The sequence below is a fragment of the Sturnira hondurensis genome, unplaced genomic scaffold (assembly GCF_014824575.4).
Source record: "Sturnira hondurensis isolate 20B ecotype Veracruz unplaced genomic scaffold, ASM1482457v3 Scaffold0008992, whole genome shotgun sequence".
Taxonomy (NCBI): domain Eukaryota; kingdom Metazoa; phylum Chordata; class Mammalia; order Chiroptera; family Phyllostomidae; genus Sturnira; species Sturnira hondurensis.
In genome coordinates, this window is record NW_028081623.1 from 526589 (window position 1) to 553184 (window position 26596).

A 26596-nucleotide genomic window follows, 5' to 3' on the forward strand; every position below is an offset into this window, starting at 1 on the left:
ACAGTCCTTGGGGATAATGTGGTCCTAGCCTTTATTTACTGATGAGGGAAGTGAGGACCAGCTGTTTAACTTACTTGGCTAGGGGGCAGACAATGATTAAGTGGCAGAAACCAGTTTCAGAATCTGGTTTCCTAATTCCTGGTTCTATAGTTGGTATAAAACACTTGGAGGTTTCAAAGGCAGGGCAACATCACCATCTGTTGGGCAGAGTTAGAGAAGGCTTTACTGGGGAGATGTCTTACGAAACTGATGTTTAATTATGTGGACAGAATTCCAGATGAAGGCAGAGGCTTGACCAAAACCCAGACAGCAAAATGTGAGGTATGCTTGGGAGTACTCTCATCTAATTTGGCTGGAGTGCAGGATACAAGATGGTAGTGGCAAGGGATACACCCAGTAGAATAATTCAGGGTGATATAGTGGGGACCTGTGTGTGAGTCAGTGGGTGTGAGAGCCGCTGAGGATTCTCTGACTTATTTACACTACTGTAGCTGTCCTTTAGGCAGAGGAGCTGGGTTCAGTATGTAGTAAGCACTCTCTGATGGGGGCAACTAGAAACCTGGAGAAAAGTTAAAAAATGATTGCATTTCCAGAGAAGATGTCAGGGGCCTGACTAGGATGCAAACCAGAGGGACTGCCAAGGGGAGCAGGCAAGTGAGACAGTGTAGCAGTCAGCAACTGACTGGATTTGAAAAAGGTGGTAGAAGAATTAGAGATAAATCTAAGCTTTCAGTCTTGAATAAGAAAAATTATTAAATCAAAAGGGCAAAAGAAGAGGAATTCAGTTTAGGAGAAGATGACTGAGAAACCCTGGTGAGCCATCTTATGTGAAAACCGCTGTCTTTAGAGAGAGCAAGCAGGGATGGGTGTGCAGATTTGCTAGTAACCGTGATAGGGTTTAGCAAGGCTTAATTGAATTGTGGAATAGGGAGCTATTTAGGGGGCTATTGAAAGCTGGGTACTGAAGCCTGATGCCCAGCTACATTCAGGAGAGGAAGAGAAGCCAGTGAGCAATGAAGAAGAAGAAATCCAAGAGGCAGGAGAATAGTCAGGAACATGCAACTGCTTTACACGTACCTTTGTGGATTAGGTGTTCCAATACATCACAGTGACCATACTCAGCAGCCACACCTAACGGTGTGACTCCAAACCCATCTCTCAGGTGGACGTTTCCACCGTGCTTCAGCAGCAGAGCTATGAGATCCTTTCGGCCTTGCTTGGCTGCTTCATGCATTGCCGACCATCGCTTGACGCAGGGCTGGTCAAGGCTGGTGTTGTATTTGAGCAGAGCAGACACCATGTCATAGGAGCCCCTTTTTACAGCTTGAAGATGATTTCAAAAAGAACAATTGACAGGAGGCATATTAACATGAATATCTCAGGAGATAGTAAACAAAGTATTAAATTTATTATCAAAAGAGGTGTTAGCTACTCCCTTTTACAAAAGAATGCTGTATTTTTCACACCCCTCTCATTTCTCATATCCAAGTTTCTACTGTGGAGCATAGGTATGCAAGATAACACTGCCTTTTCTTTGAGACTCTGTCTGAGGAGGTCCGAGAGTTTCATGAAAAGCAGTGCACATTGCTAAGATGCTGTATTTAATCTTTCTAAATTTTAACTTCTTCATTAACAAAAAAACAGTGTTGGGTTGTATAAAATAAATAGTGTATGTTAAATGTTTGGTATATACTAGGGTCTCAGTAAGTGATAAGTTTATTATTAATAATATCATTTCATCACTTCTAGGCTCCTGGAACCACATGTGTAAATAGGTTCATCAAGTTTTTCCCCACCCAAAAACAATCCCCTCCAAAGATAGTAGTATGAAATAAACCATTCTGTCACATGCTTTTAATGGAAATTTAGGTATAGGAATGTTGAGAGTCTAGGTGGGCTGATTGTTCTTAATAGACGGAGCATATGATGGCTAATATACTCCAATTGCAGAGGATTATAAAATCAGCTGTCTCTCCCCCTCTGTTTGTCTCTAGTAGCTGAAATTACACTGTTAACAATGTTTTCCTTCTTTAAATTAATAACAGATTTTTTCAACTTAGATATAAATAGTTCCAAAAGATATAATGCCTATTCCCTCATCAATAAGCAAAATCTTATTAAGAAATAGCAAGATGAATGCTACTCCCTGCAGATAGCAATAAATACAGTCTCATTCACTCTTTCATTTGGTATGTACTTGCTCTCTGAAAGGCATTATGTTAAACACTGAAGACAATGGGAAAAGACAGATTTGGTTCTCACTTGTGGAATTTACAGTTTAAGGAAGAAGCCTTTCCTATCTTTTTTTTTTAAGATTTCATTTATTTATCTTTAGAGGGGAAGGGAAGGAGAGAGGGAGAGAAACAACAATGTATGGTTGCCCTTCGTGCGTCCCCTGATGGGAATTGGCCTGCAGGGAACTGGCCTAAAACCCAGGCATGTGCCCTGACTGAGAATCGAACCGTGATCGTCTGAGTCGCAGGCCCGAGCTCAATCCACTGAGCTACACCAGGAAGCCTTTCCTATCTTGTTTGAAGAGAGACTCAGAGTCTGGGCCATTGCTGGGAAAAGCAGGAGGAAATGTGGGGCCACCTAGAACATTCTGGGCACCTGGAGGCAGAATGCAGAAAGAATCTAAGGCCAAGGCAAGGAAGAGGACTCCAAAAAATATTCATGGAGGATGAAGACAAACTCTTCCTACTACATTTGGAGGCAAGCAAACCATCACTGCAGTGAGATTTCAGTTTTACTTCTATTCACTGTTTAAATTAGAGTGTGTTGACCAGTGCCTTTCTCTGAATCACCCACCTGCCACTGGCAGCTCTAATTAGAGTGAATTGCCTCATCCTAGCTGGTGTTATTGCAGAGCAAACATCAACAAGTTAAACAAACTAAGAGGTATTTCCTCATTTATCTTCTTGCTCTTATTGCATTTTTCCTTTTGCCTGACTCAGAGAATATACTGATAAGAGATATTAGTCTTTCTTGCAGAAAACAACAGTGTGTGTGTGTATATGCATGCCGTATTCATATATGCCATATTCAACTTAAAATACTTTTTAAAATAAGCTTTACTTACAGTTTAATTTTTTTAAAGAATATATTTTATTTTCCATAAAAATAATGCAAATTGTAGGGATCCCCTCCCAAGCTAACCCACAAAGACATTCCTAACCAACAAATGCCTGAAACAGTGGAAGTTAATCAGGCACCATATTTGTGTAACATAACTAAGTAAAATACAAATTAAATAATTAATGACGTTTTTGATCCTTGCTTGGTTGAATCTGCAGATGTGAAAACAGTAGATATGAATGGCCAACTGTATCTAGTGAAAAGAGTCTACATCTTAGAGGACCCATGTAGTACAAATTTGTATTATTCAAGAATCAACTGTATTTATTTAGTATGAAAATTAAAAAGGGGAATCATAGTCACAGATAAGATTGACATTTTAAGTGACATCAAAGGAATGGCAACATGAGAGATCCCCATGGTCTCTCCCCTTGAAGTTCAACAATTTGAACAGCTATAACTCGGTAAAGGATTCCCTGCTCAATGAACAAATATACCTGAGAAATCTGCACATTGAAACAGCTAAAGGTGAGCAAGTGGAAAAAAAGTGGGAGATGACAATGGAGAGGGCCTGGTATGAGCCACAGACACTGTTGGGCAGCTTGGAGCTCACGGTGCATCTCTGCCAGAGAGGGGAGGAATCTTGTGGCGGCTGACACTCCCCTTCGCCAGTGGAGCTCAGACTCTGCGGCACTCCTGCAGGAATGAGCAGTGCAATCTCAGCCAAGAGAGTGGGCAAAGACACACAACACAGGAGTATGGCCATGGTTTGTCAGATGATCAGCACTTCCGACCAAGAAACAAAGCTAGGAAGTATAGCCTCCTCCCTTTAGCCTCCCCTTAGCCTTCCGGAGCATCCCTTTCTTTGCTCTTGGTGTCAGGCTGCAGAGCTCACTTTCTGCAAGCATGAGAACTAGTACTACAAAATCATATCACTGCCTGAACAAAGGGTGTATTTTGAGACCAGTCCTGGGGTCGGGGTGTAAAGGTATTTTACCGAGAGGGCAAAACATCAAAGAAATTGGCAGATTTCCCCAGCTCCTCCCAACCCCAACGCATCACAGCTACACTAACAGCAGCCAGAGATGGCAAGTTGACCCTGGGATCTCGCAAAGCTAAAAAAAACCCTTTTGATTCAGTGCCATCTACTGGAAAAGAATAGAAAGACCTTTTTATATTAATTTGCTACAAAAGAGCCATTCACACATTGATGCCTAGGCAGAGAAGGAATCCCTCAAATATTATGAATAATCATGGTAGCAAGGCAGACTGGAAAGAAAGTAAAAAATCTCCAGAAAAGAAACTTAAACACATGGGAATATGTGACATACATGACAGAGAATTCAAATTGCAATTCTGAAAATACTCAACAAGATGCCAGAAAATAGAGACAGGCAATTTAGTGAGCTCAGAAAACAACAAAGTAACTGCTTCAACAAAGAGATTGAAACTTTAAAAAAGAAACAAACAGAAATTCTGGATATGAAGATTTCAGTAACAGAGATCTAAAAGGAACTAGCACACATAGTAAACAGAGCAAACCAAATGAAGGAAAGGACCAGTGATATCAAAGACAGAAATCTGGAAATGATACAGATGAAAGAAGAGAGAGACCTCAGTGCAAAAAAATGAAAGAGTTCTATAAGAACTATCTGACTCCATCAAGAAGAACAATACAAGAATGCTAGACTTCTGGCCAAGATGGAGGCATAGGTGGAAACAAGATGCCTTCTCACACAACCAAGTTTAAAGACAACAAAGTTTTAGTAACAAAAACTCAACCAAAACACAGAAAATTGAACTGTACAGAAGTCCAACAACAATGAACCATTCAGCCAGACTGGTAAGAGGGGCAGAGTCAGCAGCTGGCGGAGATGGGTCTCTCAGGACAAGGTGGCTGGCAACTGAGGTGCGCAGGCGGCAGTTGGCAGATCCCAGGTATGAAGTGGCAATGGGCAGATCCAGTGAGGGCAAAAGGTGGCTGGCTGACCGCGGTCACACATTCCCGCGTAGATAAACCAGGCAGAGGAGTGAGCAGTGAGACAGACTGCACAAACTAGGACCCCAGTGACAGGAATTAAAGCCTAAAAGCACCAATTGGAAAAACTTTAAGGGTTGAGGTGCCGGGAGAGGCTTCCAGGCTCACAGAGCATTTGTTGGAGAGACTCAAAGGGTCCTGGAGGGTGTACAAGCCCACACACCTGGGAACCAGCACCAGAAGGGCACAATTTGCTTTCGGGAAACATCAGAGGGGATTGAAATCCAAGAGAGAACTTGGAACAAGCCCCAGTGCCCCTCTCTGACCCCGCCCCGACATACAGCATCACAACCGAGTGACTGAGTTGCCCTGCCCTGGTGAACACCTAGGGCTCTGCCCCTCATACATAACAGGTGCGAACAGACCAAAACATTATGGCTCAAGAAGAACAGCTCAAAGCCCCAGAGCCAATACTTCTAAGCAACCAAGAGATAGCCAACCTATCAGATGCACAGTTCAAAATACTGGTGATCAGGATGCTCACAGAACTGCTTGATTTTAGTCACAAATTAGATGAAAAAAATAAAGACTCCACTAAGTGAAATAAAGGGAAATGCACAGGAAAACAATAATGATGGGAAGAAAACTGGAACTCAAATCGATGGAGTGGACCAGAAGGAATTAAACATGACCAAACAGAAAAGAATGAAGAAACAAGAATTCAAAAAAATGAGGAGAGGCTTAGGAACCTCCAGGACATCTTTCAACATTCCAACATCAGAATTATAGGGGTACCAGAAGGGGAAGAGGAACAGCAACAAGTGGAAAACGTATTCAACCAAATAACAAAGGAGAACTTCCCCAATCTGGCAAAGAAAATAGACTTCCAGTAAGTCCAGGAAGCTCAGAGAATCCCAAAGAAGTGGGACCCAAGAAGGAACATACCAAAGCACCTCATAATTACATTAGCCAAGATTAAAATGAAGGAGAGAATCCTAGAAGCAGCAAGAGATAAGGGGACAGTCACCTACAAAGGAGTACCCATCAGACTGTCAGTGGATTTCTCAAAAGAAACCTTACAGGCAAGAAGGGGCTGGAAAGAAGTATTCCAAGTCATGAAATCCAAAGACCTACAACAAAGATTGCTTTATCCAGCAAAGCTTTCATTTAGAATGGAAGGACAGATAAAATGCTTCTCAGATAAATCAAATTCAAGGAGTTCATCATTACCAAGTCCTAATTATATGAAATGTTAAAGGGACTTATCTAAGAAAAAGAAGATAAAAGTATTAACAGTGAAAGGACAGCAAACTCATAGTTATTAACAACCACACCTTAAACAAAAGAAAACTAAGAAGACAGCCAGATGAGGAGCTGAACCATAGAAATGAAGATCATATGGAGGGTTAGCAACAGGGGAGTGGGAGCAGGAGAGAGGGGGGAAAAGGTACAGAGAATAAGTGGCATAGACAGCAGGTAGAAAATAGATAGGGGAGAGGGCAAGAATAGTAGGGGAAATATAGAATCTAAAGATCTTGTGACACATGGACATAAACTAAAGGGGGAATGGGGGAAGGGGGTGTGCAGGGTGGAGGGTAATGAAGGGGGAGAAATGGGACAACTGTAATGGCATAATCAATAAAATATATTTTTTAAAAAAAGAAAAAAAGAATACTAGGCATCCAGAAGAATAGAGAGGGAAGGAAACAAAGAGCCTTTTCAAACAAATAGTTGATGAGGACTTCCCAAATCTATGGAAAGAACTAGCTCTAATTCAAGAAGTAGAGAGAACACCTAGTTACCTCAATCTAAAGAGGCTGCTTCCCAGGCGCGTTGCATTAAAACTGTCAAAAATTAATGATAAAGAAAGAATTCTCAAGGTAGTTAGGGAATAGAAGAAAGTATCCTATAAAGGAGAGCTCATTAGGTTATCACTGACCTTCCCAGCAGAAACCCTATAAGCCAAAATGGAGTGAAACCAAATATTCAAACCATTGAAAGAAAGAAATTGCCAGCCAAGAATAACATGTCCAGCAAAGTTATCCTTCAAATATGAAGGAGAAATAAAGATTTTTCCAAACATACAAAGCTGAGGGAATTCATTACCAGAAGAGATCTCCAATGGAGATTGCAGGAAATACTCAAGGGTTTTATTCTCCCTGAAACAAAGAAAAGAGGTCATAACACTATGAATAAGATCACCAACAAACTTACAGCACAAACAGGAATAATTTATGACAAAACAACATAAAGGGGAAGGAGATCTCAATTTACAAAGGAGGAAGGAGTTCACATGCATTCAAAAGAAAAAGGACTACTGTATGTATAAAACTTTCTTTTTCCTGTATCTAATAGTTCTAATGTGTAAGGTGTGTGTTTCAATATATCTAATGGACTGACACACACACACACACACACACACACATACACACAACTGAAACACACAACAGAAAAAAAGAGGAAAAAGAGGAAGGAAGTATGGAATACCACCAAACAAAAACAGATGGAAGCAAAAAGAAAAAAAAAAACATGGAGGCTTAGAGCTACCAGAAAACAAAAGATAAAATGGCTATAGGAAATCCTTATACATCAATAATTATCCTAAATATAAATGAACTGAATTCATCAATAAAGAGACACAGAGTAGCAGACTAGATTAACAACCTAGTAAGGTTGGAATATTTGGAAACCAACCCTATGCTTCTCTCAGGAGACACATTTAACCTGCAAAGACAGAGGTAGATTCAAAGTGAAAGGGTGGAAAATGATTATACAAACAAATAAGATCCACAGAAAAGTCATTGTGGCCATACTAACACCTGACAAAAGAAATTTTGAGATAAGAAAGGTCACAAGAGACAAAGATGGGCATTTTATAATGATAAAGGGAACACAAGATCAAGAAGACAGTGCTTCTTAATAAATATGCACCCAAGCAGGAAGCACTTAAATATATAAAGCAACTAGTAAAAGAACTAAAGAGAGAAACAGACACAAACATGATCATAGTGGGAGAATTTAATGCCCTATTGACAGGTCTAGACAGCTCATCCAAACAGAAAACTAACAAAGAAACATCAGCCTTAAATGATATACCAAAGGGACATAACTGATATTTACAGAGCATTTCATCGCAGACACTCAGATTCTACATTCTTCTCCAATGTGCACGAAACACTCTCAAGGATAGACCATATGTTGGGTCACAAAACTAGCCTCAATAAATTCAAGGAGATTGAAATTATAACAACCATATTAGCTGACTACAATTCTTTGAAATCAGAAATCAACTGTAAAAAATAAGTAAAGAAACCAACAAATATGTGGAGATTAAAAAACAAACTACTAAAAAATGACTGTGTCAAAGAAGAAATAAAATGTGTGATCAAAAGATATATAGAGGCAAATGAAAATGATAATACAACATATCAAAACTGGGATGCAGTGAAAGCAGTAATCAGAGGGAACTTTATCTCACTGCAAGCCTATCTCAAGAAACAAGAGAAATCCCAAGTAAACAATCTAACATCACATCTTAAAAAAACTAGAAAAGGAAAAACAAAAGCAACCCCAAGTAAGAAGAAAAGAAATAATAAAAATTAGAATACAATTCAATGAAACAAAGAACAATAAGACTATACAAAGAACACAACAGAGAGCTGATTTTTTGAAAACACTAAAAAACTGACAAAACAGTAGTGGGACTCACTAAAAAAAAGAGAGAGAGAAAATAGCCATGTAAATAAAATCAGAAATAAAAGAGAAGTTACCACATACATCAGAGACATAAAAAGGCCATATTAGAGTACTATGAAAGACTATATGCCATCAAATTCAATGATGGAGAAAAAATAAATAAGTTCCTAAAATATGTAACTTTCCTAGACTGGATCAGGCAAAAATGGAAAATCTAAACAGACTGATAAACAGTGGAGAAATTGAAACAACCACCAAAAACACCCCAAAAAATAAAAGTCCAGGACCAGATGGCTCCACTACTGAATTCTGCCAAGCATTAAAAGATTTGGTACCTTTCCTTCTCAAACTCTTCCACAAAACTGAAGAAGAGAAAATACTTTCTAACACATTTTATGAGGCCAAAATAACCCTGATACCAAAACCTGGCAAGGATAATGCTGGAAAAGAAAACTACAGACCAATATCTCTGATTAATACAGATGCAAAAATCCTAAACAAAATACTAGCAAATTGAATACAATAATACATTAGAGAATAACACGCCACAAACAAGTACAGTTCATTAAATTGATCAATGTAATACACCACATTAAGAAAACAAAGGATAAAGATCCTATGATCTTATCAATAGATGCAAAACACAATTGATAAGACACAACACCCATTTACATTTAAAACACTCAATAAAATGGGTATAAAAAGCACCTCAATATAATAAAGGCCATATATAACAAATCTTCAGCCAATGTCATACTTAGTGGTGAAAAACTGAAAGCTTTTCCTCTAAGATCATGAACAAGAGAAGGATGCCCACTTTCACTACTCTTATCTAATACAGTTCTGGAAGTTCTAGCCAAAACCATCAGGAAAGACAAAGAAATAAAAGGCATCCAAACTGGGAAGGAAGAAGTAAAAGTATTGCTTTTTGCAGATGATACGATTCTTTATGTAGAAAACCTTAAAGACTCCACCAAAAAAGTATTAGAAATAATAAACAAATATAGTAAAGTTACGAGATATAAATTCAATGTAGAACAATCTATTGCTTTCCAATATACTAACAATGATACTTCAGAAAAAGAAATTTTTTAAAAAGTTCCTTTTGTAATTGCAACCAAAAGAGTAAAATAACTAGAAATAAAGAACATAAAGGACCTATATACTGAAAACTACAAAACATTATTAAAAAGAGATTGAAAAAGACACAGTGAAATAGAAAGATATTCCATGTTCATGGATTGGAAGAATCAACATAGTTAAAATGTCCATATTACCTAAAGCAATATACAGCTTTAATTCAATCCCCATCAATATCCCCATGTCATTTAAAAATAGAGTAAAATATTGTCAGATTTGTATGAACCACAAAAGACCCCAAATAGCCAAAGCAATCCTGAGAAAAAAGAACACAGCTGGAGGTATCACACGACCCAATTTCAAATTATACTACGGAGCCACAATAATCAAAACAGCATGGTATTTGCAGAAAAACAGACACATAGACCAATGGAACAAAACAAGGAACACAGAAATAAAACCACAGGCATACAGGCAAAAAAAATTTTGACAAAGGAGCCATGAACACACAATGAAGTGAAGAAAGCCTCTTCAATAAGTGGTGCTGGAGAATTGGAAAGTCAGATGCAAAAGAATGAAGCTAGATTACAGTTTGTCCCCTTGTAGTGTGGAATTTCCTCAGAAAACCAAGAATGGAACTGCCTTTTGACCCAGCAATTCCACTGCTAGGATTATACCCTAAGAGCCCCGAGACACCAATCCACAAGAACCTATGCACCCCAATGTTCATAGCAGCACAATTTACAATAGCCAAGTGCTAGAAGCAACCTAGGTGCCTATCAGCAAATGAGTAGATCAAAAAACTATGGCACATTTACACAATGGAATTCTATGCAGCAGAGAGAAAGAAGGAGCTCCTACCCTTTGTGACAGTATGGATGGAATTGGAGAGTATTATGCTAAGTGAAATAAGCCAGGTGGTGAGGGACAAATACCACATGGTCTCACCTTTAACTGGGACATAATCAACAACAACAAAAAGCAAATAAAATATAACCAGAGTAATTGAAATTAAGAACAATCTAAAAATAGCCAGAGGGGAGGAGAGTGGGGACAGTGGGGAGAAGGGTTTTCAAGAACTACTATAAAGGACATATGGACAAAAGCAAGGGGGATGGTGGAAGCAAGGAAGGAAGGTGGTTTGGAGGGGGTGAGGGAAGGGGTGGGGAGAAAATACAGACAACTGTAATTGAACAACAAAATAATTTAAATTTTAAAAAATACTAAAAATAATTAATTCAAAATGGGTCAAAGACCTATATATAAGATCTGAAAAAATAAAGTACATAGAAGAAAACATAGGTACTAAATGTATGGATGTCAATCATAGAGGAAGTTTTATAAATTTGGCTCCAAAGGCAAGGGAAATAAAGGCAAAAATAAATTAATGGGACTATATCAAACTAAAAAGCTTCTGCACAGTAAAAGAATCTGACATCAAAACAAAAAAAACAACGAACCAAATGGGAGGTGATATTTACAAACAGCAACTTAATCAAGAGGTTAATATACAAAATGTATAAAGAGCTCTTACAACTCAACACCAAACAAACAATGCAATTGAAAAATGGGTAGAGGACCTGAACAGATATCTCTCCCAAAAAGACATACAATTGACCATCATATATATGAAAAGACGTTGGACTATCCAGCATCACTAGCTGTAAGAAAAATTAAAAACAAAACTACAATGAGATGCCACCTGTTAGAATGGCTATAATCAACAAGACAGAAAATAACCAGTGTTGGAGAGATTGTGGAGAAAAAGGAACCCTCACTCACCGCTGGTGGAAGTTAAACTAGTACAACAATTATAGAAAAAAATGTGGAGGTTCCTCAAAAACCTAAAAATAGAATTACCATATGACCTAGCAATCTCTCTTCTAGGTATCTACCTGAAAAACTCAAAAACATTTATTCACAAAGATTTATGCACCCTTATGTTTACTGCAGCATTATTCACGGTGGCCAAGACATGGAGAAAACCCAGAATGTCCTTCAATAAAGGACTGGATAAAAAAGATATTGGGGGACTGCTGCCAAGATGGAGGTGTAGGTGGAAACACTGTGCCTTCTCCCACAACGAAGTTTAAAGTCAACAAAGTTTTAGTAAACAAAAATGCAGCCAAAACACAGAAAATTGAACTATACGTAAGTCCATCAACAACAAACCATTCAACCAGATGGGTAAGAGGGGCGGAGCCAGCAGGAAGGATCCCCCCCGACCCTGGCATGCAGGCAGCTGTGGGCGGATCCCAGGTGTGGGGTTGTGACAGGGAGACCCAGTGAGGGTGCAGGGTGGCAGGCTGACCTCAGTCACACATTTGCTCACAGATAAACCAGCAAAGGAGCGTGCAGTGAGACAGACTGCGCAGGCCCCAGCAGTGGGAAGCAACAGAGAGAACCACCATTGCCCCTTCTGACCCCGCCCCCATATACAGCATCACAACCCAGTGACTGAGTTGCCCAACCCTGGTGAACACCTAGGGCTCCACTCCTCATACGTAACAGGAACGAACAGACCAAAATATAGCTCAAGAACTCAAAGCCCCAGAGCCGATAACTCTAAGTGACCAAGAAATAGCCAATCTCTCAGATGCACAGTTCAAAATACTGGTGATCAGGATGCTCGCAGAACTGGTTGATTTTAGTCACAAATTAGAGGAACAAATGAAAGCTAAACTAATTGAAATGAAGGGAAATGCACAGGAAACCAATAGTGATGAAAAGAAACTGGGACTCAAATCAAGGGAGTGGACCAGAAGGAAGGAAAAAATGACCAAACAGAAAAATATGAAGTAACAAGAATTCAAAAGGATGAGGAGAGGCTTAGGAACCTCCAGGACATCTTTCAACATTTCAACATCAGAATTATAGGGGTACCAGAAGGGGAAAAGGAACAGCCACGAGTGGAAAACTTATTTGAACAAATAATAAAGGAGAACTTCCCCAGTCTGGCAAAGGAAATAGATTTCCAGTAAGTCCAGGAAGCTCAGAGAATCCCAAAGAAGTGGGACCCAAGAAGGAACACACCAAGGCACCTCATAATTACATTAGCCAAGATTAAAATGAAGGAGAGAATCCTAGAAGCAGCAAGAGATAAGGGGACAGTCACCTACAAAGGAGTTCCCATCAGACTGTCAGCGGATTTCTCAAAAGAGACCTTACAGGCAAGAAGGGGCTGGAAAGAAGTATTCCAAGCCATGAAATCCAAAGACCTACAACAAAGATTGCTTTATCCAGCAAAGCTTTCATTTAGAATGGAAGGGCAGATAAAGTGCTTCTCAGATAAGGTCAAGTTCAAGGAGTTCATCATCACCAAACCCTTATTATATGAAATGTTAAAGGGACTTATCTAAGACAAAGAAGATAAAAATATGATCAGTGAAAGGACAGCAAACTCACAGTTATTAACAATCACATCTCAAATGAAAGCAAACTAAGAGGACAGCTAGATCAGGAGCGGAACCATAGAAATGAAGATCACATGGAAGGTTAGCAACAGGGGAGTGGGAGGAGGAGAAGGGGGGAGAAGGTACAGAAACTGGGTGGCATAGATGGTAGGTAGAAGGTAGATGGGGGAAAGGCAAGAATAGTATGGGAAATGTGGAATCTAGAGAACTTGAGGCGCATGGTCGTGAACTAAACGGAGGAATGGAGGGGAGGGGGTGTGCATGGTGGAGGGGAATGAAGGGGGAAAATGGGACAACTGTAATGGCATAATCAATAAAATATAAATTTTTTAAAAAAGGAAAAAAAAGAAGATATGGTACCTGTATACTATGGAATACTACTCAGCCATAAGAAAAGATGAAATTCTGCCACTTGTGACAACATGGATGGGCCTTGAGAATATTATGCTAAGCAAAATAAGCCATATGAAAACTAAGAATCATATGATTTCCCTCATATTTGGGATATAAAACTGAAACCCATAGACACAGGCAGACAACAGTATGGTAGTTACCATAGGGAAGTGGGTGGGGAGTGAGTAGTAACAGGTGAAGGGGGCCAAATACATGGTGAGGAAAAATTGTTTGACTTTGAGTGCTGGGCACATAATGTAATCAACAGATCATGTACCATAGAAATGTGCACTTGAAACCTGTATGATCTTATTAAGCAATGTCACCTCAATACATTTTTTAAATAATAAATAATCTGTAAAGTAAACACACACACACACACATATATATCTTCAATAATAATGCTTTAAAAATCAAGTTTCAGTTAAGGAGTTAAGAATTAAAGAATTTTGCATAGTTTATAGGCACTTTTGAACACTATAGTTTGCTGGCACTCTCCCTTTTTATTAGAAATTTCTGTCACTTTCATTGTGGGCATATATGTTTTGTTTGTGTAATTTAGTTGTCAGCAGTAAACTGTTTTCTGACTTATATGACATACAAATTGAGAAGATTTTTCTGAGGTATCTTGACAGGGACTGGAAGATTAAAAGAGGCAATGGAGTGAAGAAATATGTTTTGATTTGTGAGAAAGAAAATGGCTGAAGCAAAATTAATTGGCTTTTTATGTACTCTGGGTCCCACAGACCAGGACAACCTTGTGGCTACCTGATTAGAGGGTGGGCAGAGAGGGAATTTCAGTGCAAAAACACCTAGTAAGTGCCAAATTACCACAAATCAGATATCTACCACTCAGCAGGCAACTGTACAACATCAAAGTACCATAGTAGGGGCCAGATGGCTGAGGGGAAAGTGGGGCCCTGGAAGGATCAAAAGGGACTTTTTATTGGCCATCTAAGAATATCCATAAATAGATCCAAGGGTGTTGGGATTGGGTTAAAAAATAAAATTGGCATAGCACAGAAAAATAATAAGAGTAGCTTTTTCTCTTATCTCCCTTTCTCAGTTAATGGACTGTGAGTGGTAAATTTCAAAGTAGCCCATCAATTCAAGATAAAAAATGGAGATAATGCCATAAATTATCCATTTTTTGTATGAATCTGACAAGATGATAGGGTTTCTACAATGGAGGTCCTGAAGATGGTAACCCAAGAGAAATTCTTATGCTCCAGAAATGTCGTAAAACATAAGTGAACATCTCCTGAATATTTCCTGCATGAGGCTTTTGTATTCTCTTTGATATTACCATTTGGTTTTTAAAATATATTATTTCCAAATGTTAATTCTATCTGGCTCTGATAACCCTATGATCAAGTTTCTTTCCCACACTTCAGATACTGTTAAGTAGAGACACCAACAAATAAAAAAACTCTGAATTGCATATGAATGCTTAATGCTCTGTTGTGGGCATTAAGCATTAAAAAATTTAAATGTAGCAAAAAGAAAACAAGTGAATGATAATCATGACTTATTTTTTCTTTTGAAATAAGTGGGCTGAGTACAGCAAGTAGAGACTAATTTTATATTTGCAAAGTGAGGTGGTATACAAATTCTGGGAAAGTGTGTTTTTTTAAAGGAGGAGGAGGAGAGAAGGAGGAGGAGGAGGGGGAGAAGAAAAAGGAGGGGAGGAGGAGGAAGAAGAAATCAAAGACTGCAGAAAAAAGAACAAATACAAGGATGTTGTTGCAGATACTCCATGGTATATGCCTTCACAAAAATGACATAGATCACATCAATAGTGACACTGCATCCCATAGCTGAATACTCTATTTTGTACTTCTAGTGCCAGCTCAGGAAAAGAGCTCTGGTTTATTTCTCAAAAGCACTGTTTTGTTGATGTAAAGACTGGTTAACATGTGTACAGAGACAGCCATTTGTTCCTCTATACTCAAACTTCCCCTTTCCCTTTCAGCAACAGAAGCCCCCAAGTTTTAGCTGGTCACAGCCTATCTAGATACAGCCTACATATCCAAGGCTGCCTTGTACCTAAGTGTGGCCATGTGACAAAATCTGAACTAATGGTATATGAATGGAAAGGTTGTGTGCAGTGTCCAAGTCATCATAAAGATGAACTGTTTTCCCAAGTCTTCCACTGGCATCCTTTCTGCTGTCTGGGAAATAATCACTTCTGAAAGTTCTGTGTCAAGATGGCAAAGCCAACCTGCTTGGCCTGAGCCACACACTCTGAAATGTTGTAAGAGAAAGAAATGAACTTCCTTCTAAGTCATTGTTGTTTGTTTGCTTTGTGTATCTGTGCTTTGTTATTGTTGACATTGTTACAAAACCTTTGCCTATACCCTAACTATAATATTAGATTGTCCATGGATCTGAATTTAGGAAGGCTGAAAGCTCTCACATGGGGCAAAAGTAAGCAAGAAGGACTCAGATAGAATTGTCCCCAGGCTGTGGTGTCCCTATTTACTTAATAAGTTATGTCCAGGGGCACAACTCCTGACCAGACTTTCTTCTGATGTCTGCTGATGACCCCTCTACACCCCCAAGTCATGACTCAAGAGCAACTATGGTATCTCTTTGATTGCTTCACAGATTCAATGCTTTCTTATTTCCCTAATTTGCTTTGAATATACATCTTTACTACAGTATTTGTAACACTAATTTTCTGTTTTTTTAAAGATTTTATTTATTTATTTATCTTTAGAGGGGAAGGAGAGAGGGAGAGAAACATCAATGTATGGTCGCCTTTCATGCATCCCCTGCTGGGAGTTGGCCTGCTGGGAACCGGCCTGCAACCCAGGCATGTGCCCTGACTGGGAATCAACACTAATTTTCTATTTAAATCATATCTATCTTTTTTACTATACTCTTTGAGAAAAAGAAGATTATTACATTCATTTTTATATCCATGCTGCCTAGCACAGCACCTGACTTAATGTAACTTCTTAATAAATGTTGGTTATATTGATGTTGTTGAATTATTGTTGCCAAATGTAAGTATTTTATTAGTGTTCATGACTTTCCTAAGTTTTCTGTTAACTATATTTAGGTTGTTTTTAAAATTCTAGTGATTTCTCTGTGAACAGGAGCTGTGGTAGTGTTAACCAGCTATGACCACAGCTCATGGTGCTTTATTCTTTCTCTTGCCATACATACACATGCACACACAAATTTCGCAATGGCCCTCCTCTTCTGATCATCCACTATGGACAGGAATTTAGTATATTTATATTTTGTCTAATTTTTATAATAATTCTGCATCGCCCTGGCTGGTGTAGCTCAGTGGATTGAGCACGGGCCTGCAAACCAGATGATCGAGGTTCGATTCCTGGTTAGGACACATGCCTGGGTTGCAGGCCAGTTCCCAGCAGGGGATGCATGAGAAGCAACCATACATTGATGTTTCTCTTCCTCTCTCCTTCCCTTCCCCTCTAAAGATAAATAAATAAAATATTTTAAAAAATAATTCTGCATGATATGTGGTGTATTTTCATTTTACATAGAGGAAACCGAAGCCCATACTGCAACCTGATAGCTTGGATTTAAATCTACATATTTCAAAGTTGCTAAGAAAGTAGATCTTAAAAGCTCTCATCATAAGAAAAAATGAGTTGATATAAGTTAAATTATAGTAATCATTTAAAAATGTATATACATATATAAATCATGTCATATGCCTTAAACAAATACAATGTTATAAGTCAGTTATATCTCAATAAATCTGAGAGAAAATAAATCCACAGATCTCAGATACCAAAGCCCAAATTCTCACTCTACAACTTCACATTCTCTTAAGAGGAAGGAATTGTTATCTCTGGCCGTTTGCAGTGAATATCATCTCTCTCTCCTTCTGCAAACAGACATGCCAATTCTTGTTGGTCAACAAAGAGCAGAATACACAAGACTGCAAAGAAGCAATTAATGACACCTTTAGATTTATTATTATTCCTTTGTTATGTTACAGCAGTGAACCCCGTGTAGGTGCCCAGAGCTGCATCTGTGTACTGGGGAATCTGTTGGCTCCTCTTCCTTTCAGTTTGACTTCATCGTCCTGATGCGGACCTGGAGTCTCTCTCTGGAATCCTCTTTCTGCCTCTTTCCTCTGGCTGTGTACCAAACATGCAATCCTCCTTACAGCTGGACTCTACTTAGAGAATATTTCTTTAGAACTTCTAGTTTCATAAAACTAGTTTGGATGCCTCCTGGTTAGCTGGTGGTGAAGGATCTTTCTACCCCTCTTTGTGGGGTAGAAAAACAAAATCTTAGGACAGGTGAGATGGAAGACAAGGGAGGAACACAGGGAATGAAAGATGGGGTCACATAATTGTAGCCATTACATAGTACTTTCCAGTAAATATGTATTGTTTCAAACTTTAAAAGCTCTAGAAAGAAGGTCACTTACCAATCAGAAGAGGTGTCTCTCCTTTGTCATTTTTGGTGTTTGGCCATATTCCCTTTTCCAGTAAAGTTCTTACATTTTCCACCAGATCAGCTTTGACGGCCAAAGTCAAGGGTGTTTCCCCATCAGAAGTCTTGAACTCCCAGAGTGTCTTATAGGATGCTGAGATATGAAAGCATTGTGTGAAGTTACAAATCACTAGATCAGAATAATACAATATTATATATATTAGATTGAACAAAGTCGATTGATGGAAAAGTGAAGACTAAAAGGAGATGTGAGTATACTGGTAAATAAGCATGGTCTTGCTAATCAAGTTGATAGCTAAAAGAAATACCAACATCTGTACTTCAGGGTGCTCTTTTTTATTAAAAAATGGGTTGTAGCCCTGGCTGGTACAGCTCAGTGGATTGAGCACGGGCCTGTGAACCAAAGGGTTGCCAATTTGATTCTCAGTCAGGGCATGTGCCTGGGTTGCAGGCCAGGTCCCCAGTAGGGGACATATGAGAGACAACCACACACTGATGTTTCTCTCCCACTCTTTCTCCTTCCCTTCCCCTCTCTCTAAAAATAAATAAATAAAATATATATATTTTTAAAATGGGTTGTAAATTCTCATTTCTTTTTTTAAATATTTTATTAATTTTTATAGAGAAGGGTAGGGCAGGAGAAAGAGTGGGAGAGAAACATCAGTGTGTGGTTGCCTCTCATGTGTCCCCTACTGGGGACCTGGCCTGCAACCCAGGCACGTGCCCTGACTGAGAATCAAATTGGCAACCCTTTGGTTCACAGGCCCGTGCTCAATCCACTGAGCTGTACCAGCCAGGGCATCATTTCTTGATAAATTGTAAATTAACTTCCCAATCCTTAGTGTCGCTATTTAAATTACATATGAAATTGTTTTTGTCAAATGAAGTCTGTGAATGTGGGAATGAGAATACATTTGAATGAATGTATTCAGTGAGAATATATTAGGCATACTATGCTTAGTATCATCTTCTATATTTGCCTGTCTATCTAGCTATCTATTTTCTTTAGCTGGCTAGCTGGCTGGATAGTTAGTCATGAAATGTACATATCATTATATATTTATAGAACTAGGAAGCAACACTGCAACTTGAAAGACAAAGCATTCTCAGAGTGTTTAATATTATAAGCCCCTGAGGTATGAAAAATACTGTGTTAGAACCTGAAAATTGTTATTAATATTTAAGCTTGAGTCAACTACCATGATATTTATTAATATTATTATGAAAAATTAATGTAAATATAAGGACAAATATGGTAGGTACTACTTGTATTATATAATAATCTTTTGGACACTAATAACTTAAGAGATAGTTCAAGATGAAAAATTAAAAACTGACTTCCAAAAGCAAAAAGATTTATATTCAAATCAATTGACTGATGATATATACAAACTTTTATCACTTTTAGGTGATAACCCCATCTTCCTTCCAACCCATGTCACAATCTTAGAAGGATGCAAAGGATGAACCTTGAGACTGATTTTTGCACCCCATATTTAAACCATGGGTATAGACTTTTCCCAATTTCAAATAATCTTGTATTCTGCTTCTTATTTTTGCTTGTTATATTCATTGAGGACACGCCCAGCTTCTACATTGTTGCTTCAGCTTGGTCAGAGGGGTTTTATGTTCTCTTACCGTCCAGAACAATTTCAAGTATTTGTTGAATGGGTTGAACAACAGCTTCATGCAATGGAAACCATCCTTTTTCATCAGCTTCATCTAACGCATATTTATATTTCACATACTCCTGGAGCTCAAGAATGTGGCCTAAAGTAAACACATGGGCTGATAACAAATTTCTGTCTTAGCTTGAAGAAATCTCTAATTCATCCCAAGGTAGGCAATACACTCACCTTGTTTAATGGCCTCTACAAGTTTTCTGTTTTGATCACTTAGTGGTACGAATCTTCCAGAGAAAGAAACATAAACCATAATTATAAAGTGATATACTTCAAGCAACAAAAATGTTCATTTTTGCATGTAAAAAATTATATGAGCTCTGCATGTAATTTTAATAATCAAGATTTGGAGGACATGCACAACAACTGATTTCATTTACTTTAAAAATGTAATATCTATGAGTTGGATATAGAGCATATTTATGATACATTAGATCTAAGAACATTAGTGAAGATGACACATTATAACAGTGTCTCTGAAATTAGTTCTAAGCAGCGAAGAAGGAGTAAATAACTAGCATCAGAGGAGCTGGGTTCAGGTTTCGTGCTTTGTTATCCTGGGGAGCCCAGTTAGCCTCTTTGAGTGGTGGTTTCTTCATCTATAAAGTGTTGGGAGTAACTAGGAAGACTTCTTTCCATTTAAAAAAAACTCTATGCTCAATAAATGTTTGTTGCTCTAAACTTAATAATTGCTAATTAATAATGGCTCATTTGAGAGCTTATGATCCGCCCTGCATGTTAGTCTTGATCAAGTCATCCACAACTGAAAAGAGGCTGAGCATTTGTAGAGCAAACTCCCAGTCACGGCTGACAGGTCATGATTTTAAGCCTCATGGCAATTCTCTGGTGTGTGTGTTTATTCAAAGGAAACAAAATATTTCATAACAAATTGATTTAACTCTTTCAAGCAGACACATTTGCTGGCATTCTAGGCCTGTGATTCCTTCCTGGGAACTCTAAAGTTCTAAAACCTGTTGAAGATAAGAAAAAAATTAAGGAGGCCAGAAATTTAAATGTAATAGGTCCATTTTATAAAAGCTCGAAAGCGGTAACTTTATAGCACTAAATCTATTCAAAATCAATACTAAATTTCAGAATACAGTATTATAAATGTTATACTACAATGTAAAGATAAACTAAAGTTTATTTTAGTCAGAAGAAGAATATGTGTTTCTGAAGAGAGAAATTTACTTTTGTAATTTTAGATTTTATAACCCTGGCTAATGTAAAATATCAGGTTAACTTCTGTCACTTGAAAAATAGATAATGAAATAGGCTCTAGTTTATATAATTCTTTGCCATGTATTCTAGAAACCCTCAGCCTTTTTCCCATTCACTGAACATATGGGCTAAGTGGGTTAGCATTATCCCTCATGTAGTAAAGATGCAAAAGTGGAATACATTACTTACAAAGTTTGGCTGAGCCAGTAGCAGAATGCGGTCTAGAATACACAGAACAGACCTTGGTACATATACCTACACATTAGTTTTATAACTGTATTTGTAAATTGTTTAAATTTATTATCCTTTTCATTCCATTATTTTAGTAAATAGGCAATTGTGTACAACTGAATTTGACTAGAAATTTCCCCTCTGGGTTATTTCCATCTTCTTCCTGAGTTGGGGATTTGTGGAAGATGAGATTGCTAAACCTATCACAATGGCCTTTGTAAAGCTGTTTGATTCTCTGCCAGAAAAGAAGAGTGAGTATTTTCCTGGAGGAGGAGTCAGGAAATATCATTTATTTCATCTTACAACAAAATGACTGTTACAAAGAAATTTTGTTGAGAATGATTAATTTGTTACCTTTCACGATAAAATTCAGTCTTTCTGGCTTCAATGGATTCTTGAATACTGAGCTGAATGTCATAACTTGTAAGATGATCTTCATCAGGGTCATCGTTAGTATCCATTACTAAGTATAATTTTTAGAAAAGCAATTTCTTATTATGGGCAAATGGCACAGAACACCATATAGAGTTAGTGTGAAAGCTACAAAATGAAGAACTAAAATGCATTCACCTTTTCACATTTAACAAACACAAATGCAATTAAGATTTTAACCCGTATTATATATATGAAGTCCATTCTAATGCTTGAAGCTTTTAATTATCCACCTTTTGGGTGTCTGTATTTTCTAATTCTGACTTGCTTTTCAGTAATGACTACAGTTGGGCTTATAAGAATTCACTTTCTCCACATTTCTGACTTACAAGACTTTCTTTTGGCCCATCAGTTTCCTCAAGACACTGTTCTCCACAGCACATTAGAAGTTTAAAACCCCAATTGAGAAGTAAGACAGTGGCAGGAATAGAGAATAGTGAACTTCTCATACTTGTTACTTTTCATTTTGTGTTTGCTGTGCTTGCTGATTTGCTGATTAATTCCTTTGTTTACACCAGCAATGGTTTGAGGTGACTGCCTTGAATTGCATTTAGTTTTGTATTTGTATTCAACTTCTTCAAATAGACTATGTTTTTCATGTTTCCTTTGCAAGTTCTTCACATATTTGTGTTTTGTATTCTCCCTTGGACTACTAGTTTTATAAGTAAAAACAACCTTTCTTTTTCCTTTATGTATAATCTCTCTATTCCACTCCTAGTCAACCATAGCAAATGGCTGTTATCCGTGGTCACTGGAAAAAATTTGTTGACTCATTAGTAGCAGAAAAGCACTGAGTCCTTCAGAGAGCAGAATTAGATGATGAAGCTAAACCTATGGCATTGCCTGTTGCCTTTCTCTCTAATATCACTGTGGTGATTCTGGATTACATGGCTCTTGGATTAGTAATGAGATACAGAGCCTTTCACCTATTTAAATCACTGGCTTAACTCTAAACCTGTTTGAAATGTGGGCTTCCAGGACATGAGATACCACAGACTCCTTAGAGAACTGAGTTGATCTGTGGAAATTTTTTTTATGTCCCTATAATGACCATCAGAAAGAAGTTATCCAAGACTCTTAACTGCTTTGCATGCCTAATGACAGCAAGGTGGAAATGGTGAGGAAACTCCTACTGCACAAAACAACCCCCACCCGACACAAGCTGTCTCCAAGCTTTTACTGACAGCTTGGAATGAAGTGAAGATCTGTGTGCAGGTGCACTAAGGTGTCAGACAACCAAAGGCACATCATTAGAATACATCTAGAGACATCAAGACACAATGAGAAGGGCAAGAAGAGAGTTATCTATCTGCACCTTAAACTTAAAATGACTGGACTCAATCCCAGCTGAGGGTTGGCAGTCTATTGCGAGCCTTTATTTAAAATCATCTTTAAGTAAGATAGATACCAACCAGGTATCTGAAGAAAGGCCAAATAACATTTTGACACATTAAAGACCTATTTACAGGTGCCCCATATCTCAGTCCAGAAAAATTAATTGACCCTTTCTAAATAATAATTTGCCAACCTTGCTCTGGAGAAACCCACTAGTGACATTTATTTGTTCTCCATAAATAGTTAATTTATAAAATAACCAGGACAATTATATTAGATAGTTAGTCATTTCAGTTAAAGTACTGGTTAACCTTGGCCCAGTTGCTCAGTTGACTAGAGGGTCATCCCCCTACACCAAGGTTGTGGGTTCCATCCCTGGTCAGGACACATATACAAAACAACCAATGAGTGCATAAATAAGTGGAACAACAAGTCAAAGTCTCTTTCTCTTTCCATCCTTCTCTTTAAAAAAATCAATAAATAAACTAAAAAAAAAAGCAGACATCTGGCCAAGATGGAGGGATAGGTAGATACACTATGCCTCCTCACACAACTGAAAGAAGGACAACCACAAAGTTAAAATAAAAAATTAACCAGAACTGTCAGAAAATTGAACTGTATGGAAGTTTGACAACCAAGTAGTTAAAGAGGAAATATTTATCCAGACCATTAGGAGGGGTGGAGATGGGCAGCTGTGGCAGAGAGGACTCATGGCAAGGTGTGGATAGAGGACCAGGTGGGGCAGCAGCTGGCAAAGAAGGCAGTTGAACATTTGCATATGGATGAACCAGGAGGAACAACTGGAGAGCCAGACAGACCACACAATGCAGGGTCCCAGCACAGGGAAATAAAGCCTCTAAACCTCTGACTGAAAAAATCTGTGGGGGGTTGAGGTGGCAGGGACACTCCCAACCTCACAGGAGAGTTTATTGGAGAGACCCATAGGGTCCTAGAATGTACACAAACCCATTCACCCAGGAATCAGCACCAGAAGGGCCCAATTTGCTTTTGGGTAGTGGAGGAGGTGACCAAAAGCAGCCAAAAGAGCAGAACAAGTGGCATTGTTCCCTTTTGGACCCTTCCCCAACATATAGCTCAATAGCACAGCAATATGGGTTGTCCTGCCATGACGAATACGTAAGGCTCTGTCCCTTGCTATGTAACAGGTGCATTGAGACAAAAAAAATATGACCCAAGTGAAAGAACAGATCAAAACTCCAGAAAAAATACAACTAAGTGACGAAGACATAGCCAACCTATCAAACGCAGAGTTCAAAATACTGGTAATCAGGTTGCTGGACGAAATGATGGAGTAAGGTTGCAAAATAAAGGAAAACGTGAAGGCTATGAAAGGTGAAATAAAGGGAACCAACAGTGAAGGTAGGAAACTGGGACTCAAATCAATGAATTGAGCCAGAAGGAAGAAATAAATATTCAACCAGAACAGAATGAAGAAAAAAGAATTTTAAAAAATGAGAGGTTTAGTAATCTCTGGGACAATTTTAAACTTTCCAGCGTCTGAATCATAGGGGTGCCAGAAGGAGAAGAGGAAGAGCAAGAAATGGAAAACTTTTTTGAAAACATAATGAAGGAGGACTTCCCTAATCTGGCAAAGGAAATAAACTGCCAGGAAATCCTGGAAGCTCAGAGAGTCTCAAAGAAGTCCCAAGGAAGCACACACTAAGGCACATCATAATTACATTACCCAAGATTAAAGAGGAGAGAATCTTGAAAGCCGAAAGAGAAAAGGAGACAGTTACCTACAAAGGAGTTCCCATAAGACTTTCAGCTGATTTTTCAAAAGAAGCCTTGCAGGCAAGAAGGGGCTTGAAAGAAGTATTCTAAGTCATGAAAGGCAAGGACCTACATCCAAGATTGCTCTATCCAGCAAAGCTACCATTTAGAATGGAAGGGCAGATAAAGTGCTTCCCAGGTAAGGTCAAGTGAAAGGAGTTCATCATCATCAATCCCTTATTATATGAAATGTTAAAGGGACTTATCTAAAAAAAGAAGATTAAAAATATGGACAGTAAAATGACAACACACTCACAACTATCAAAAATCAAACCTAAAAAAAACTAAGCAAACAATTAGAACAGAAACAGATTCACAGAAATATAGATTACATGGAGGGTTGTCAGGGGGGGGGGAGTGGGAAGAATGGGGGAAAAGGTACAGGGAATAAGAAGCATAAATGGTAGGTACAAAACAGACAGGGGGAGGTTAAGAATAGTGTGGGAAGTGGAGAAGCCAAAGAACTTATATGTATGATCCATAGACATGAACTAAGATGGGGAATGATGGTGGGAGGGGAGGTACAGGGTGGAAAGGAATAAAGGAGAGAAAAAAATGGGATAACTGTTATAGTATAATCAATAAAATATATTTTTAAAAATTAAAAAAAAATAAAAATAAAACCAATGATCATCCTTGTTTAGGGTCAGGAACACACTTGATGAAAGAAGCAATGGATTCTCTCTCCAGAAGAATGCATGCCCACACAAAATTTTGCATAAAATTTTAGAGAATTCATGTATCCTCTGAGGCTTTATGCATCCCAGGAAAAGAATCATTAAATTAAGAATTCTGGGGGGGGCTGGGGGGGCGGGGGGGAGATCAAGATGGCGACAGAGTAGCATGGAGGGAACCCAGCTCCCGTGCATCTGGTAGAAAACAGCATAATCAACCAACAATTCCCCAACATTTATGAAAATAAGAGACCAGAGAGTGTGACAGAGCAACCAGACAGCCACAGGTCGGTGAGGACTTCAGAAGGCGAGTAAGGACAAAAGCGGCTATGCCCGCAGCCTCCTTGGCGGTAGGCTGCACCCATGGCAGGCAACCTCCGGCAGTGCCTGAGTACGGAGGAGGAGCAGCAGGCAATCTGGGCTGGCACCATCACTGGGAAGTGCCGGGGTGCCTGTGGTGGAGGGAATTCCAGAGGCCCTGCACCCGGTGGGCCAGCAACAGACTCCGTGGGAGCTGTGGGCCTGCTACAGGGTCCGTGGGAGAGAACTGACTCCCCGCCTCCCAGTCTAGGCAGTATGGGTAATACCGGGCAGAGACCTGTGGGCTTAAGTTAGTAAAGGGTGATAAGGGTGGAGGGCCCTGTTCAACTGCAGACTCTGTGGTTGCCAGACCGCCAGCCCACCAGCCCGCCAGCCCAGGGGATTTGAGAAGGACACTGTCGTTGCCGGTCTTTTGGGAATGGGCTGGGCGCAACCACCCAGCAGCCATCCAGGGGAGGGGTGGGAACACCTGGGTCCTGCCACAGGACTGAGAAGGACAGTGCCAGATACCACGGGACCCAGGCAGCCTGCCAGGGGTGCAGGCGTCCACATCCCAATCCGGTAGCCTGGCGCATGCTCACCTGCATACCTGCCCTCAGAGAGGCCCAGCAGCAACCAGAAAAACCGGTTTGGACAGTTTGAAACCGACAAAGGAAGGGTTTTTTTTGTTTTGTTTTGTTTGTGTGTGTGTGTGTGTGTGTGTGTGTGTGTGTGTGGTTTTTTCCCCCTCTCCTTTTTTTTTCTTTCTCAACTTCTTTTCTAAGTAATATTATATCTTTTAAACTGTATTGTTGCTCTACCTTTCAATACTCTGTCCCTCATTTCTTT

General features: G+C 39.0%; 1 protein-coding gene across 1 annotated transcript in view; it reads right to left on the reverse strand.

Annotated features, from left to right (window-relative positions):
* Window positions 1-26596, reverse strand: part of ASB15 (ankyrin repeat and SOCS box containing 15) — a 52079-nt gene that overhangs the window by 11762 nt on the left and 13721 nt on the right. The window contains exons 3-7 of the mRNA XM_037056491.1: window positions 21567-21675; window positions 19935-19987; window positions 19717-19848; window positions 18053-18211; window positions 1078-1323 (exon numbers count right to left, since the gene is read on the reverse strand). Of these exons, the coding sequence (XP_036912386.1) occupies window positions 1078-1323; window positions 18053-18211; window positions 19717-19848; window positions 19935-19987; window positions 21567-21673 (697 nt within the window). The 5' untranslated portion in view covers window positions 21674-21675. The remainder of the gene's footprint in view (window positions 1-1077; window positions 1324-18052; window positions 18212-19716; window positions 19849-19934; window positions 19988-21566; window positions 21676-26596) is intronic.